The sequence below is a fragment of the Salmo salar genome, chromosome 18, assembly GCF_965601325.2.
Source record: "Salmo salar chromosome 18, fSalSal1, whole genome shotgun sequence".
NCBI classification, from domain to species: Eukaryota; Metazoa; Chordata; class Actinopteri; order Salmoniformes; family Salmonidae; genus Salmo; species Salmo salar.
Genome location: NC_138308.1, coordinates 93272411 through 93291429, shown reverse-complemented (window position 1 = coordinate 93291429; position 19019 = coordinate 93272411). Strand labels below are relative to the sequence as shown.

General features: G+C 41.4%; 1 protein-coding gene across 1 annotated transcript; it reads left to right on the top strand.

Annotated features, from left to right (window-relative positions):
* Positions 1-266: 266 nt before the first annotated feature.
* LOC106578116 (uncharacterized) lies at positions 267-14356 on the top strand. The gene is made up of 3 exons (XM_014156721.3): positions 267-724; positions 2399-2851; positions 11431-14356. Exons 1-3 carry the CDS (start codon positions 559-561, stop codon positions 13200-13202), a joined length of 2391 nt encoding a protein of 796 aa, XP_014012196.3. The 5' UTR covers positions 267-558; the 3' UTR covers positions 13203-14356.
* Positions 14357-19019: the final 4663 nt, after the last annotated feature.

Below are 19019 nucleotides of genomic sequence, written 5' to 3'. Positions count from 1 at the left end.
ATGCATTTTTCTGGATTTTTTGTTGTTATTCTGTCCCTCACTGTTCACATAAACCTACCATTAAAATTATAGACTGATCATTTCTTTGTAAGTGGGCAAATGAACAAAATCAGCAGGGGATCAAATACTTTTCCCCACCACTGTACACCTCTGGCTTTCGGCTGGCTGTTTTGCACAATAATAAACCCCCATCCATCTGGCGACGCTGTTGTCTGTTTCCGGGTTCCAGAAGAACCAAGGAGTTTAAAATCATTCCTCGACTGGAACACGGAAGTAGGACTGGAGGTGAACAGAGATCTGTATTTAATGATGAGATGCTCATGTCACTCAGTCCAGACAATAGAAGTCGTTGTCCCAAAAGTAGGAATGCAGGCGACAAGATTAGGTCCGAAATAAACCCATTGAAACGCATCGATGTAATTTTGGACAGATTTAGGCGAGAGTGTAACCTCTCGCTTCGCCATTCCTCTCTGAGGTGACTCTGTTTTGATTTTGAACGTTATTTTTGTGGAGTAAAGAAAGACTAAATAGGCTACCCAACTCCCAGTCGTCTGAAATATGTCTAAACTACAGTCGTTTCGTGTGTTTTTAAATGAGCGTTTAACGGCGGCTGCTGTGGAGATTTTCGGGGAAGTTGAGAAAACGGTAGTGAAATACCAGGAGGAGAATGATCGGCTACGGAGACTGCTGGAGATCACATCAGAGGTTCAACTATGTAGAACAGGTACGTATGTAGATATACTGATAGGTAGCTATAGTTATACTCAATTAGTAAAATGCTTAGGTAAATAGAGATCACAATTTCAACCAAATGTTTTTTGGTTGTTCTACCTACCTAACTACTGTATATATTGGTCTACAGGACTACAGCAATCAAGCTTTTATCTGCGAATGTGTAATTTACTAGATTAAATAAACCATTAAAGCCATGAACAATTATTACGTAGGCCTATGATTATATAGTTGTCTGCATATTTTATTACTTATCTAAAGCCTTCGCATTTGATTGTATTTGTCACATGCTTCATAAACTAACAGTGAAATGCTTACTTATGTCCCTCGTACTCAGTAGCACCACCTTGTTAAAAAATCCTGTGGAGAACTCTGACAATGAGTAACAATACTGTTGTATACACAGGGTACCAGTATAGCTGTATACACGGGGTACCAGTATGGATATATACACAGGGTACCAGTATAGCTGTATACACAGGGTACCAGTATAGCTGTATACATAGGGTACCAGTATGGATATATATACACGGGGTACCAGAATGGATATATACACAGTGTACCAGAATGGATATATACACAGGGTACCAGAATATCTGTATACACAGGGTACCAGTATAGCTGTATACACAGGGCACCAGTATGGATATATATACACGGGGTACCAGAATGGATATATATACACAGTGTACCAGAATGGATATATACACCGGGTACCAGTATAGCTGTTTTCACAGGGTACCAGTATAGCTGTATACACGGGGTACCAGTATAGCTGTATACACGGGGTACCAGTATAGCTGTATACACGGGGTACCAGTATAGCTGTTTACACGGGGTACCAGTATAGCTGTATACACGGGGTACCAGTATAGCTGTATACACGGGGTACCAGTATAGCTGTATACACGGGGTACCAGTATAGCTGTATACACAGGGTACCAGTATGGATATATATACACGGGGTACCAGAATGGATATATACACAGTGTACCAGAATGGATATATACACAGGGTACCAGTATAGCTGTTTTCACAGGGTACCAGTATAGCTGTTTTCACAGGGTACCAGTATAGCTGTATACACGGGGTACCAGTATAGCTGTATACGCGGGGTACCAGTATAGCTGTATACGCGGGGTACCAGTATAGCTGTATACACGGGGTACCAGTATAGCTGTATACACGGGGTACCAGTATAGCTGTATACACGGGGTACCAGTATAGCTGTATACACGGGGTACCGGTATAGCTGTATACACAGGGTACCAGTATAGCTGTATACACAGGGTACCAGTATGGATATATACACAGTATAGCTGTATACACAGGGTACCAGTATAGCTGTATACACAGGGTACCAGTATGGATATATACACAGGGTACCAGTACCGAGTCGATGTGGCTTATGACTTTCCACTGACTGCTCATAATATTTTAGTTTTTTCTGAATATGAAAGTTATGTTTTTTTTTGTCATCTACATTTGAGTTTCCATTCAACACTGCAGTGAATGTCAATGTTTCTATATCTGTTTTTTCACATTGGAACATATATATACATGTTTTTTTGTCTGAGTCAACATAAGCATTTAGAAATGGCATTGTGACTCAGGCATGTCTAAAGTCTGTATAGGTAACCTCTGCTCCTCCTCTCCTTCCCTCCAGACTCCCTGCAGCTCTCTGTCTCTGAAGAGGAGGTTCCCCCTGAGCAGCAGCACTGTGAGCAGGAGTGGAGCCCCAGTCTGGGACAGGAGGACCCAGAGACCACACAGATTAAAGAGGAACAGGAGGAAGTCAGGACCAGTCAGGAGGAAGAGCAGCTTCAACGTCTGCAGCCTGATGTCATAGAGTCCGTATTCACTCCTTCCTGTGTGAAAAGTGAATGTGATCAGATGGACCCACATCAAGAAGCCATACTAGCTGAACACCCAACTCTCAGTCCACTGAAAACGTCTAAACTACAGTCGTTTCGTGTGTTGTTAAATGAATGTTTAACAGCATCTGCTGCTGTGGAGATTCTTGGTGCGGTTGAGGAAACTGTAGCAGAGTACCAGGAAGAGAATGATCTGCTATGGAGACTGCTGGGGAGGACACCAGAGATAAAACTACGTAGAATAGGTTAGTATGTGTATCTACTGATAGTTAGCTATAGTTCTAGTAAATTAATAAACTGTTTAGGCTTTGTGATCACCATTTCAACATTTTGTAGAAGTGGTTTTAGCCCCGACGTGGCTGTGCTTTCCCTTTGCTTGGACAGCAGCTCCACACATTTATGTTGCCATTCTGACTCCAGTGCTACATTGGTGCTAAACCGTTCCTTTTGATTAGCTGAGGATGATGATTTGGTCAAGTGTGATACGCTCTGTCTATACTGAACAAAAATATCAACGCAACATGCAACAATTTCAAAGATTTTACTGAGTTAAAATATATATACGGAAATCAGTCAATTGAAATAAATACATTTGGCCCTAATCTATGGATTTCACATGACTGGGAATATACATATGCATCTGTTGGTCACAGATATTTTTTAAAAAGAAATAGAGGCGTGGTTTAAAAAACAAGTCAGTATCTGGTGTGACCATTTACCTCATGCAGTGCGACACATCTCCTTTGCATAGAGTTGATCAGGCTGGTGATTGTGGCCGGTGGAATGTTGTCCCACTCCTCTTCCATGGCTGTGAGAAGTTTCTGGATATTGGTGGGAAATGGAACACGCTGTCGTACGCGTCGATCCAGAGATTTCAAAACATGCTCAATGGGAGACATGTCTGGTGAGTAAACAGGCCATGGAAGAACTGGGACATTTTCAGCTTCCAGGAATTGTGTACAGATCCTAGCGACATGGGGCCTTGTATTATCATGCTGAAACATGAGGTGATGGCGGCAGATGAATGGCACCACAATGGGCCTCAGGATCTCGTCAAGGTATTTCTGTGCATTCAAATTGCCATAGATAAAATGCAATTGTGTTTGTTGTCCGTTGCTTATGCCTTATGCCTCCAAAATTATGTTGGAGGTGGCTTATGGCAGAGAAATTAACATTTAATTATCTTGCAACAGCTCTGGTGGACATTCCTGCAGTCAACATGCCATTTGCACGCTCCCTCAAGTTGAGACATCTGTGGCATTGGGTTCGTGTGACAAAACTGCACATTTTATAGTGGCCTTTTATTGGCCCCAACACAAGGTGCACCTGTGTAATGATTATGCTGTTTAATCAGCTTCTTGATATTGCACACCTGTCGGATGGATGGATTATCTTGGCAAAGGAGAAATGCTCACTAACAGGGATGTAAACAAATTTGTGAAAACTTTTTGAGAGAAATACGTTTTTTGTGCATATGGACAATTTCTGTGATCTTTTGTTTCTGCTCATGAAACATGGGACCAACACTTTACATGTTGCGTTTATATTTTTGGTCAGTGTAGGAACAATTGATCCTTGATTGCTATACAGATTTGGAAACCTTGAACACTAAACTTAATTATCATCCAAAATAACTTTACAAATACCAAAAAAAACAACTGTTTTTGCTTTGTCATTATGGGATATTATGTGTAGATTGATGAGGAAAATGTAATCAATTTTAGAATAAGGCTGTAACGTAACAATATGTGGAAAAAGTGAAGGGGTCTGAATACTTTCCGAGCAGTCATCCTTCCAATTCTCTATGCAGCTACCAGTTTATCTCTGTGGAAAAATGGGGGTTTAGAAAGGAACCATATAAGGAGAAGTGGGGGTTTTGAAAGGTGCACACTCGAGACCTTTGGGTTATTGGACGTGAGTTATGGTCTGCAGAGATGACGGTAGGTTCAGTTATCAAAAAATAAATAATAATACTTTTTTTTAAATGGTGTTTTTTTTTCTTCCCCACCTTTATTTAACCAGGTAAGCTAGTTGAGAACAAGTTCTCATTTGCAACTGCGACCTGGCCAAGATAAAGCAAAGCAGTGCGACACAAACACCAACACAGAGTTACATGGAATAAACAAACATTCAATAAATAAATACATTTAAATATCAAGTCATAGCGGTTCTAGTAGTTATGAAATTGAAGTGCTTCTAGTGTTAAAATACTCATTTCTAAACACCCACTTCTCCTTATATGGTCCTTTTCGAAACACCCACTTCTCCTTATATGGTCCTTTTTGAAACGCCCACTCCTTTCGACACACCCACTTTTCCTGAGAGATGACATACAGTAGGTGGCAGCATTGAGACCCTGAGGGATGACTGCTCTGAGAGATGATGTCACAGCTGGACACTGCATGCCCCTGTGCCCCCTATCAGCATAATGTCTCTGGTCGAGGTTAAGACTCCCAACAGGGTCACCAGGAGGGATCAGCCAATGAAGTTGGAAGTCCCTCCCACTTGACTGTATTAAAATGGTGGAAGCCCTTAATGGCGCTGCCCATGGTAATACTGCCTTTTGGTCACTAGAGGCCTCTGTCATTCTCTAGGTGATTTCCCTATCCTGACGAGCACTACATTTTCCCTCTTGCTGCTTGTCCTCCTGATGTCACATACAGTATGTATACCGCAGCATGTGGACACCCCTTCAAATTAGTGGATTTGGCTATTTCAGCCACACCTGTTGCTGACAGGTGTATAAAATCGAGCACACAGCCATGCAATCTCCATAGACAAACATTGTCAGTAGAATGGCCTTACTGAAGAGCTCATTGACTTCCAACGTGGCACCGTCATAGGATGCCAACTTTCCAAGTCAGTTTGTCAAATTTCTGCGCTGCTAAGTGTTGTAAGTGTTGTTATTGTGAAGTGAAAAGGTCTAGGAGCAACAACGGCTCAGCCGCGAAGTGGTAGGCCACACAAGCTCACAGAGTGGGACCGCCAATGTGCTGAAGAGTGTTTTCCTTATAAATTGTATGTCCTCTGTCGCAACACTCACTACCATGGCCGAGCAGCTGCACACAAGCCTAAGATCACCATGTGCGCTGCCAAGCGTCGGCTGGAGTGGAGTAAAGCTCACCACCATTGGACTCTGGAGAAGTGGAAACACGTTCTCTGGAGAACACTACCTGCCCCAATGCCAACTGTAAAGTTTGGTGGAGGCAGAATAATGGTGTGGGGCTGTTTTTCATGGTTCGGTCTAGGCCCCTTAGTTCCAGTGAAGGGAAATCTTAACGCTACAGCATAGAGTGACATTCTAGACCAGTGGTCGCCAACCGGTCCTAGTCGATCACCAAACATTTCTGTAGAAAAGCCAACCAACGATAAAGGCTTGTGTTACTTTTCTTTTTAAAATCGTGTTGAGCTGTTGCCGGTAGGTGCACTTGATTGAAAAGTCCTGCGCACCGGGTAAGCAAAGTGTTCCCATGAGACAAACTCCGCCTACCTGGCGGACCGGCAAATCTGTGACTAAATCAAGTGCACCTACTGCGTTGCCCAATCGGATAGGTCAAATCACCGTGGCTACAGAGCTTCCATGACCATGGCAACAGCCAAGTTTAATAGGCTACTAGCTTACGTAAGATTTAATATCTTTTAAAACATGACCACAGAGAGACTGTCAACGAATACAGCAAAGAGCTGCTGTTTTTATGAGTGAGTTTAAGTTTACATTCAGCACAGTCACTGTTTTTATTCAACACTATTACAAAACAAAAATAATTTTGAACGGTCATCCAACTCGGAATTCCAAGTCGGAAACTCTGGCATCTTTCTAGAGCTCCGACTTTTCCACCTGAAGACCACTGACTTGGTGATGTGACCTCGTTGACCATCAGATGCAGGTACCATCAGTCCAGTAAAATAAAACAGCAAATTATTTAAATTCATGCTCCACAGTGCCTCACAAGTGCTAAACCAGCTGATCTATTTTGAAAGCTCGAGTTTTTAAGTATAATATGGTCAGATTAATAATATTGGCAGGCCAATCATATAGCCAATATGCTGTGATAATGTATTAGGCCTACTGCCCAAACCTCATTCCTACAAAACTGTTTGTGTGAGGTTAATGTAAAACAAAAAAAAACTGAGCAGTAGATCTCAGCTTTCTTTTTGACTGCGAAAGTGATCTTGACTCAGAAAAGGTTGGTGACCACTGTTCTAGACGATTCTGTGCTTCCAGTTTGTGGCAACAGTTTGGGGACGGCCGTTTCGTGCTTCTGCAGGACAATTCCCTAGAGCACAAGTGAGGTCCATACAGAAATGGTTTGTCAAGATCAGCGTGGAAGAACTTCACTGGCCTGCACAGAGCCCTGACCTCAACCCCATCGAACAACTTTGGGATGAATTGGGGCGCCAGCCGCGAGCCAGGCCTAATCGCCCAACATCAGTGCCCAACCTCACTAATGCAGCTGTGGCTGAATGGAGGCAAATCCCACCATCAATGTTCCAATATCTAGTGGAAAGCCATCCCAGAAAAGTGGAGGCTGTTACAGCAGCAAAGGTGGGGATCAACTACAGTAGTAGTGCTCAGTAGTAGTGTACCTTTGCTGTTCTGATGGTTTATTGGGCGTGCAGCTAAACTATATGCTGTTACAGCAGCAAAGGGGGGACCAACTACATATTAATGCCCATGATTTTAGAATGAGATGTTCGACAAGCAGGTGTCCACATACTTTTGGTCATGTAGTGTACTCAGCAGGTGTCCACATACGTTTGGTCATGTAGTGTACTCAGCAGGTGTCCACATACTTTTGGTCATGTAGTGTACTCAGCAGGTGTCCACATACTTTTGGTCATGTAGTGTACTCAGCAGGTGTCCACATACGTTTGGTTATGTAGTGTACTCAGCAGGTGTCCACATACTTTTGGTCATGTAGTGTACTCAGCAGGTGTCCACATACTTTTGGTCATGTAGTGTACTCAGCAGGTGTCCACATACTTTTGGTCATGTAGTGTACTCAGCAGGTGTCCACATACTTTTGGTCATGTAGTGTACTCAGCAGGTGTCCACATACTTTTGGTCATGTAGTGTACCCAGCAGGTGTCCACATACTTTTGGTCATGTAGTGTACTCAGCAGGTGTCCACATACGTTTGGTCATGTAGTGTACTCAGCAGGTGTCCACATACATTTGGTCATGTAGTGTACCTTGCTGTTCTGATGGTTTATTGAGCGTGCAGCTAAACTATAGTTCCAAGAGATCTTTGTCTTGTGAATTTGTCAAGTAGCGTCTGTTGTAAATAATTGTGTTGAGCTTGTTAGCTAGCTCATACACTTCCGCTAGTGTTAGCGTTAGCATTTGCATTAAGAATGAATGGGCATTTAGCATGCTAGCTAGCGATGTTAGCCTTGTTAGCATTAGTCATTTTGTGGTTTCAATGGGTGTAAATCGCTCTTGTATATTCTGTTTATGTAATGTAGATGTACCTACACTCTTGTACTGTTAATTTAGTACATTTACCCACGTTTAGCATGTCTACGAACCAATTAGCCTGTTTGGTTCATTGGATTGTGACTGGACCAATGCCTGTTGTATTGTATAGCAGGTACCTCACCTGTATAGCAGGTACCTCACAGTGTTTTCAATGGGGGCATAAAATATAGCAATACTATAATCTACATTTTAGTATTACTTCTCACTGGATAGGATTCTCAGTTATCTGAACCAACAGTGTTCACGTGTGTGTTTGAATGTGGACATCTCTTTCCATTAAATCAATCAATCAAATGTATTTATAAAGCCCTTCTTACATCAGCTGATGTCACAAAATGCTAATACAGAAACCCAGCCTAAAACCCCAAACAGTAAGCAATGCAAATGTAGAAGCACGGTGGTTAGGAAAAACTCCCTAGAAAGGCCAGAACCTAGGAAGAAACCTAGAGAGGAACCAGGCTCTGAGAGGTGGCCAGTCCATCTGGCTGTTCTTCAATATGTTAACATTCATAGATGACCAGCAGGGTCAAATAATAAGCACAGTGGTTGTAGAGGGTGCAACAGGTCAGCACCTCAGGAGTAAATGTCACTTGGCTTTTCATAGCCGATCATTCAAAGGTCGAGACAGCAGGCGCGGAAGAGAGAGGGACGAAAACCGCAGGTCTGGGGCAAGGTAGCACGTCTGGTGAACACGTCAGGGTTTATAGCCACAGACAAAACAACAGAAATTGAATCAGCAGCACAATCAGGTGGACTGAGGGCGGGGACAGCCTCATCCCTGTTCCCATCCATTAAACCCTCCTTAACCTGGACATCTCTTCCCATTAAATCCCTCTTAACCTGGACATCTCCTTCCATTAAACCCCCCTTAACCTGGACATCTCTTCCCATTAAACCCTCCTTAACCTGGACATCTCTTCCCATTAAACCCTCCTTAACCTGGACATCTCTTCCCATTAAACCCTCCTTAACCTGGACATCTCTTCCCATTAAACCCTCCTTAACCTGGACATCTCTTCCCATTAAACCCCCCTTAACCTGGACATCTCCTTCCCATTAAACCCTCCTTAACCTGGACATCTCTTCCCATTAAACCCTCCTTAACCTGGACATCTCTTCCCATTAAACCCTCCTTAACCTGGACATCTCTTCCCATTAAACCCTCCTTAACCTGGACATCTCTTCCCATTAAACCCTCCTTAACCTGGACATCTCTTCCCATTAAACCCTCCTTAACCTGGACATCTCCTTCCATTAAACCCTCCTTAACCTGGACATCTCTTCCCATTGAACCCTCCTTAACCTGGACATCTCTTCCTATTAAATCCCTCTTAACCTGGACATCTCTTCCCATTAAATCCCTCTTAACCTGGACATCTCTTCCCATTAAACCCTCCTTAACCTGGACATCTCTTCCCATTAAACCCTCCTTAACCTGGACATCTCTTCCCATTAAACCCTCCTTAACCTGGACATCTCTTCCTATTGAACCCTCCTTAACCTGGACATCTCTTCCCATTAAACCCCCCTTAACCTGGACATCTCTTCCCATTAAACCCTCCTTAACCTGGACATCTATTCCTATTAAATCCCTCTTAACCTGGACATCTCCTTCCATTAAACCCTCCTTAACCTGGACATCTCTTCCCATTGAACCCTCCTTAACCTGGACATCTCTTCCTATTAAATCCCTCTTAACCTGGACATCTCTTCCCATTAAATCCCTCTTAACCTGGACATCTCTTCCCATTAAACCCTCCTTAACCTGGACATCTCTTCCCATTAAACCCTCCTTAACCTGGACATCTCTTCCCATTAAACCCTCCTTAACCTGGACATCTCTTCCTATTGAACCCTCCTTAACCTGGACATCTCTTCCCATTAAACCCCCCTTAACCTGGACATCTCTTCCCATTAAACCCTCCTTAACCTGGACATCTCCTTCCATTAAACCCTCCTTAACCTGGACATCTCTTCCCATTAAACCCTCCTTAACCTGGACATCTCTTCCCATTAAATCCCTCTTAACCTGGACATCTCTTCCCATTAAATCCCTCTTAACCTGGACATCTCTTCCCATTAAATCCCTCTTAACCTGGACATCTCTTCCCATTAAACCCTCCTTAACCTGGACATCTATTCCTATTAAATCCCTCTTAACCTGGACATCTCTTCCCATTAAACCCTCCTTAACCTGGACATCTATTCCTATTAAACCCTCCTTAACCTGGACATCTATTCCTATTAAACCCTCCTTAACCTGGACATCTCTTCCCATTAAACCCTCCTTAACCTGGACATCTCTTCCCATTAAATCCCTCTTAACCTGGACATCTCTTCCCATTAAACCCTCCTTAACCTGGACATCTCTTCCCATTAAACCCTCCTTAACCTGGACATCTCTTCCCATTAAACCCTCCTTAACCTGGACATCTCTTCCTTTTGAACCCTCCTTAACCTGGACATCTCTTCCCATTAAACCCCCCTTAACCTGGACATCTCTTCCCATTAAACCCTCCTTAACCTGGACATCTATTCCTATTAAATCCCTCTTAACCTGGACATCTCCTTCCATTAAACCCTCCTTAACCTGGACATCTCTTCCCATTGAACCCTCCTTAACCTGGACATCTCTTCCTATTAAATCCCTCTTAACCTGGACATCTCTTCCCATTAAATCCCTCTTAACCTGGACATCTCTTCCCATTAAACCCTCCTTAACCTGGACATCTCTTCCCATTAAACCCTCCTTAACCTGGACATCTCTTCCCATTAAACCCTCCTTAACCTGGACATCTCTTCCCATTAAACCCTCCTTAACCTGGACATCTCCTTCCATTAAACCCCCCTTAACCTGAACATCTCTTCCCATTAAACGCTTCTTAACCTGGACATCCGCCTCATCCCTGTTCTGATCAGACATGCTGTAGTGGTTGCTAAGCTTAACCTAAGGTTCCTTATGCCAATCATGGTCCTTCGATCCTCTAAAACATACACTATTTTTCAGTTGTGCAAGGAATGTTAAGGGTTAGACGGTGTCGGTGGAACTTTTATACACATTAGCTACAGTGTGTTCAATAGTAGGCATGTTAACCCACCACCTATATGGCTTGTGTCAAGGAAAGCAAATACCTAGCTAGCTATCTGCACTCTGGCTGTATAGATCATAGAGATCCATGCTAAGGAAGCAAATACCTAGCTAGCTATCTGCACTCAGGCTGTATAGATCATAGAGATCCATGCTAAGGAAGAACAATGAAATTGAATGTCATAGAGATCTATAATTTGTGAGTGATTCCAAATTCTGTTATAAATAACATCTGCTATTCCTCTCCTTCCCTCCAGAATCCCTGCAACTCTCTGTCTCTGAAGAGGAGTTTCCCCCTGAGCAGCAGCACTGTGAGCAGGAGTGGAGCCCCAGTCTGGGGCAGGAGGACCCAGAGACCATACAGATTAAAGAGGAACAAGAGGAAGTCAGGACCAGTCAGGAGGAAGAGCAGCTTCAAGGGCTCTTTGTTACCAAAGACTCCATATTGACTACTTCCTGTGTGAAAAGTGAATGTGATCAGGAGGACCCACTTCAGTCCTTGACTCTTCCCCAAACCCAGACTGTGGAGAACAGAGAGAGTGACTCTAAACCAGTGGATCTCAAACCTTTTGTCACTGTGACCCACATTAAGGGTCTCTACATTCCCTGTGACCCTCCAGATAATCAAAACAATGCCTCCAGCCACAGCTCAGCTGTAAGCAGTGACACAGTAGGACTTGACAACAGCCCAGCATTGGATCCCAGCCCAACATTGGAGAAACACAGTTCCAAACCCAGCACCACGTCAAGAAAAATTCACCACTGCCGTGACTGTGGTAAAACGATTCCTCTGAAAGCTGACCTGCAGAGGCATATGACTCTCACCAAGAAGAGACCCAGTGAATGCTGCTTCTGCAATAAACAGAACAATTCCACCTGTAAACTGAAGGCCCATGTCAGGCTCTGTCATGGTGGGAAACCCTATATCTGCCTTGTTTGTAGCAAGACCTTCAAATACAAAGGAGATCTGTCCAGGCACATGAGGATTCACAAAGGAGAGAAACCTTTTATCTGTGGTGACTGTGGGAAAAGCTTCAATCAGAAGGGGAACCTAACTGAACATTTACTGATTCACACAGGAGAGAAACCATTTAGCTGTGGTGACTGTGGGAAAAGCTTCAATCAGAAGGGGAACCTAACTGAACATTTACTGATTCACACAGGAGAGAAACCATTTAGCTGTGATGACTGTGGGAAAAGCTTCAGTCAGAAGGGACACCTTACTGTTCATAAACTGACTCACACAGGTGAGAAACCTTTTAGCTGTGGCGACTGTGGGAAAAGTTTTAGTCAGAAGGGGAACCTAAGCATTCATAAACTGACACACACAGGAGAGAAACCATTTAGCTGTGGAGACTGCGGGAAAAGCTTTGGGCTCAAGCGGCACCTAACCATGCATAAACTGACTCACACAGGAGAGAAACCATTTAGCTGTGGAGACTGCGGGAAAAGCTTTAATCGCAAGGAGGTCTTAACCATGCATATACGGACTCACACAGGAGAGAAACCATTTAGCTGTGGTGACTGTGGGAAAAGCTTCAGGCATAAAGGGTCTCTTAAGATACATATATTTTCTCACACAGGAGAGAAACTTTTTAGCTGTGGTGACTGTGGGAAAAGCTTCAATAAGAGGGGGAACCTAAACATGCATTTACGGACTCACACAGGTGAGAAACCATTTAGCTGTGGAGACTGCGGGAAAAGCTTCAATCAGAGGGGCAACCTAACCACGCATATACGGACTCACAGCAGAGATAATTCCTTTCGCTGTGGTGACTGTGGGGAAAACTTCGATGAGAAGGGGCACCTAACTGAACATATACGGACTCACACAGGAGAGAAACCATACAGGTGTGGTGACTGTGGGAAAAGCTTTTATCAGAAGGCGGACCTAAGGAGGCATATACTGACTCACACAGGAGAGAAACCACATGGCTGCTCCGTCTGTGGTAAAGGATTCACTCATAAATCTCATCTGCTGAGGCATGTGGATAAAATCCACAAAGGAAGAAAACAGGACAGAAATTGAAAGAGGGAAGAACATTAGGACAAAGAGATTGTCTGTCATTTAAGTGAATCAAAAAGCAGGATGTGGACAAATCTCTTAGGAAGCAACAGTGATATGGCCCTCATCAAATATGCAGACGACATGGCTCTGGTTACTTGCCTGGAGGTCAAGTCCATCTCCAGCTACTCCCAGTTCATTGACTGCCTCTTGACGTGGTTTGACAATAGCTTCCTTGACCTCAACGTCACCAAGACTGAACTGTGCCTTGGAGGAAAGAACGCTGAGGAAAACAGAGGCCCTTCTCTCGAGCATGTCACCATGGAAGGACGTGGAGCAAGTCACACATGTTAAATACTTGGGGACAATTTTCGACCACAAACTTCCAGTAAAACACTGACCTCATCTACAAAAAGGCAAGGCCTTTTCTTTCCCTACTTAAGATAGTATGACGTTTTAATGCAAGCAAACTCACACTGATCGTGGTATACAAATCCCTGATTGAGTGTTCTCAATTACAATTCTGGTACCCCTCAGTGATGTTTATTTTTTTGTTTCATTCTGACATTTCAGTCTGACATGTAACTGTTTAATGTGTTTGTGTATGTTTTCTGTCTGTTTTCATCCTTTTATTATAACTCAGAGTGCCAACGACACATTTGCATTCAGTTTAAACTGAATGGACAGTAAAGTTGGTCTTATCTGCTTATTTTAAAGCTATCTTAACTCTGGATCATTCATGCTTTGGGTTACAGAAATACAGATGTGCGATCAATTGACTTTTGCAAAACATTGTATGTAAATCAAATTTGAAGCTAAGTAATTCTACACAAAGTCCAAAGGAAATTTGACTTCCCCCGCTCCAACCTATATATGAGGTTGGAGCGGGGGGGCTGCCGTACTTCACCACCCTTGGAGCAGTTGTTGTGGGGGGGTTAAGTGCCTTGCTCAAGGGCACAACAGCATCTGTGCTTTTTTAAAATGTTTGCTCTGAAAGCTGACCTGCAGAGGCATGTGACTCTCCCCAAGAAGAGACCCAGTGAATGCAGCTTCTGCAAGAAACGCTACAACTCCACCTGTAAACTGAATGTCTATGTCTGTATCTGTCAGGGTGGGGATCCCCTGCCCTGTTCGTGGCAAGACCTTCCAAATACAAAGGATATCTTTCCAGGCATATGAGGATTCACACAGGAGAGAAACCATTTAGCTGTGGTGACTGTGGGAAAAGCTTCACTCAGAAGGGGAACCTAACCGAACATGTACTGACTCACACAGGAGAGAAACCATTTAGCTGTGGTGACTGTGGAAAAAGCTTCAGTCTCAAGAAGACACTAACGGATCATATACGGACTCACACAGGAGAGAAACCATTTAGCTGTGGTGACTGTGGGAAAAGCTTCAATAAGAAGGGACACCTAGGGAAGCATAAACCGACTCACATAGGAGATAAACAACATGGTTGCTCAGTCTGTGGTAAAATATTCAATTGTAAGGCTCATCTGCTAAAGAATGTAAATTACATCCACAAAGAACGAAATCAGGACAAAAATATATTTTGTCAGAAGATGGGTGTCCCTTGTTTGAATTAGTCCTTGATTAGAAACCAGAAGTGTTTTGTCCCTCCAGGATGGACACAGGTGGTTCTATTCATCTGGCCCGGGCGCCCGTGTAGGTGTTTTACACAGAGTGAAAGTTGACTGTATTGGTTTTGTAACCAGGTTGCCTCCCCTTTGTGACCAGGTGCCCCGATCGAAGCCCACGGCGAAGTCGGCTCAAAGCAAAGTGATGTAGAAGCGCATTGGAATAATGAGTAGGATTCTGTGTTTTCATATGCAAAAGTCATTTATTTTAAGCTTTTATCTGCCAATGAATTAAGGTTGATTATTCTAACATTTATTTGATGGAGAAGAGATGTTTCTATTTCTGGACCATCCTGCCTTGTTCACAACATGACTGAGCAGCACAGATTACTGTTCCATTTGAGAAGGGATCTCCACCCTCCCCGCTTTCGACCTGATGACGTAATGGCCTGTGCCCCGTGGCTCAGCATAACTGAATCCTGCCCATTGAACAGCCCTGGTGTACAATACACAGTACAATGACATGCTTACCTCATGGTTCACCTCTTGACAACAACAATATAAAATAAAAAAGTAAGTACAAAAATATATGCTCAATACAGTAACAATCGAATAACAGTAGAATAACAGTCAATTAACAATAGAATAACAGTAGAATAACAGTAGAATAATAATAGAATAACAGTAGAATAACAGTAGAATAATAATAGAATAACAGTAGAATAACAGTAGAATAACAATAGAATAACAGTAGAATAACAATAGAATAACAGTAGAATAACAGTAGAATAACAGTAGAATAACAATAGAATAACAGTAGAATAACAGTAGAATAACAATAGAATAACAGTAGAATAACAGTAGAATAACAATCGAACAGTAGAATAACAATAGAATAACAATAGAACAGTAGAATAACAATAAAACAGTAGAATAACAGTAGAATAACAATAGAATAACAGTAGAATAACAATAAAACAGTAGAATAACAGTAGAATAACAATAGAACAGTAGAATAACAGTAGAATAACAATAGAATAACAGTAGAATAACAATAAAACAATAGAATAACAGTAGAATAACAATAGAATAACAGTAGAATAACAGTAGAATAACAGTAGAATAACAATAGAATAACAGTAGAATAACAGTAGAATAACAATAGAATAACAGTAGAATAACAGTAAAATAACAATCGAACAGTAGAATAACAATAGAATAACAATAGAACAGTAGAATAACAATAAAACAGTAGAATAACAGTAGAATAACAATAGAATAACAGTAGAATAACAATAGAACAGTAGAATAACAGTAGAATAACAATAGAACAGTAGAATAACAGTAGAATAACAATAGAATAACAGTAGAATAACAATAAAACAGTAGAATAACAGTAGAATAACAATAGAACAGTAGAATAACAGTAGAATAACAATAGAACAGTAGAATAACAGTAGAATAACAATAGAATAACAGTAGAATAACAGTAGAATAACAATAGAATAACAGTAGAATAACAGTAAAATAACAATCGAACAGTAGAATAACAATAGAATAACAATAGAACAGTACAATAACAATATTATAACAGTAGAATAACAATAGAACAGTAGAATAACAGTAGAATAACAATAAAACAGTAGAATAACAGTAGAATAACAATAGAACAGTAGAATAACAGTAGAATAACAATAGAATAACAATAGAACAGTAGAATAACTGTAGAATAACAATAGAATAACAGTACAATAACAATATTATAACAGTAGAATAACAATAGAACAGTAGAATAACAGTAGAATAACAATAGAACCGTAGAATAACTGTAGAATAACAATAGAATAACAGTAGAATAACAATAAAAACAGTAGAATAACAGTAGAATAACAATAGAATAACAATAGAACAGTAGAATAACAATAGATTAACAGTAGAATAACAATAGAACAGTAGAATAACAGTAGAATAACAGTAGAATAACAATAGAACAGTAGAATAACAGTAGAATAACAATAGAACAGTAGAATAACAGTAGAATAACAATAGAACAGTAGAATAACAGTAGAATAACAGTAGAATAACAATAGAACAGTAGAATAACAGTAGAATAACAGTAGAATAACAATAGAACAGTAGAATAACAGTAGAATAACAATAGAACAGTAGAATAACAGTAGAATAACAGTAGAATAACAATAGAACAGTAGAATAACAGTAGAATAACAATAGAACCGTAGAATAACAGTAGAATAACAATAAAAACAGTAGAATAACAATATAATAACAATAGAACAGTAGAATAACAGTAGAATAACAATAGAAACAGTAGAATAACAATAGATTAACAATAGAACAGTAGAATAACAATAGATTAACAATAGAACAGTAGAATAACAGTAAACTGTGATGCAGCCGATCAGGATGTTCTCAATTGCTCTTTGACCATTTGGTGGTGTTGTGGTTCCATGTCAGGTTCTCAGTGACGTGAACGTCAAGAACCTTGAAACTAAGGCAAGGTGTAGACAACAGTCTTAGGAAAGCAAAGCAACTCTGGAACATTCATGCTGTTGGGTCGAGATAAGTAAATGTGTGATGGATTTAGTTTTTGTAAAACGTTCTATATAAATAAAGTTTGATTTGATTTGAATGATGAGGTAATGGTCAAAAAGTAGTTCACTGTATTATGAGAATCTCACAGATATGCTGTTCAACGTCTGAGTTTCTCACGTTGTTAGAAACTGGAATATCTGGTCATTTGTTTTGGAATGTCTCTCAGGGTATTGAGATAATGTTTTTGACTGATGTTATTGATTCATTAAAAATGGTAGTGATACTTTCCAGAAAATGTATTTCTCATCAATTTTGTCCTAATGTTGCTCATTGTGATGATATTGATTTAATCTCGTATATGGAGAAATGATATACAGTTGACTCCTGATGATCAATTGATTCTCCCACATCATCCTATACTGATGAAAACCACTGTTGGTCTACATGTAGTTATTGTTTCCCTTTACTACTTTACTACTGAGGGCAGTGGAGGCTGGTGGGAAGAGCTATAGGAGGACAGCCTCATTGTAATGGCTGGAATGGAATCAATGGAATGGTGAAAAACATATCACATGTGGAAACCATTAATTCCATTCCAGCCATTACAATGAGCCCGTCCTCCTATAGCTCCTCCCACCAGCCTCCACTGACTGAGGGGTATCATTAAGCAATAAGGCACAAGGAGGTGTAGTATATGGCCAAAATAACCACGGCTAAGGGATGTTCTTAGGCACAACGCATCGCGTGTTATATTGGCCATATACCACAAATCCCAGAGGTGACTTATTGCTATTATAAACTGGTTACCAATGTAATTCCGCTACAAGACCATGGTGATTGCCTACGGAGCTGTGAAGGGAACGGCACCTCCATACCTTCAGGCTCTGATCAGGCCCTACACCCAAACAAGGGCACTGCGTTCATCCACCTCTGGCCTGCTGGCCCCCTTACCTCTGAGGAAGCACAGTTCCCGCTCAGCCCAGTCAAAGCTGTTCGCTGCTCTGGCACCCCAATGGTGGAACAAGCTCCCTCACGACGCCAGGACAGCGGAGTCAATCACCACCTTCCGGAGACACCTGAAACCCCACCTCTTTAAGGAATACCTAGGATAGGATAAAGTAATCCTTCTAACCCCCCCCCCCCTTAAAAGATTTAGATGCACTATTGTAAAGTGGTTGTTCCACTGGATATCATAAGGTGAATGCACCAATTTGTAAGTCGCTCTGGATAAGAGCGTCTGCTAAATGACTTAAATGTAATGTAAATGTAATTAGAGCAGTAAAAATAAATGTTTTGTCATACCCGTGGTATACGGTCTGATATACCACAGCTGTTACCCAATCATCATTCAGGGCTCGAACCACCCAGTTTATAATGCAAAGTAGGTCCAATAACTTTCAATAACTTTGATAAACAACCAAAAATAATGACTGATAATCAGGTTAATTGAGAAAGCTAAAATTTGATATGTGTTTTTGGTTGGGTCAAACTGACCATGCCCATTTCAAGCTTAAATATATTTTTGTAAGTTAAGAATATTTAGGCTAGTTAGCTGGCTAACTCAGGGACATGCTTTGTAGTATACACTTCTGGTCTGTAGGCTGGCTGTCTTGCACAATAATAAACCCCCATCCATCTGGCGACGCTGTTGTCTGTTTCCGGGTTCCAGAAGAACCAAGGAGTTTAAAATCATTCCTCGACTGGAACA

Coding starts and splice junctions, on each gene's coding strand:
- LOC106578116 (XM_014156721.3), top strand. CDS start 559: ATGTCTAAACTACAGTCGTTTCGTGTGTTTTTAAATGAGCGTTTAACG. Junction 725..2,398: donor GGTTCAACTATGTAGAACAG/GTACGTATGTAG, acceptor CCTTCCCTCCAG/ACTCCCTGCAGCTCTCTGTC. Junction 2,852..11,430: donor GATAAAACTACGTAGAATAG/GTTAGTATGTGT, acceptor CCTTCCCTCCAG/AATCCCTGCAACTCTCTGTC.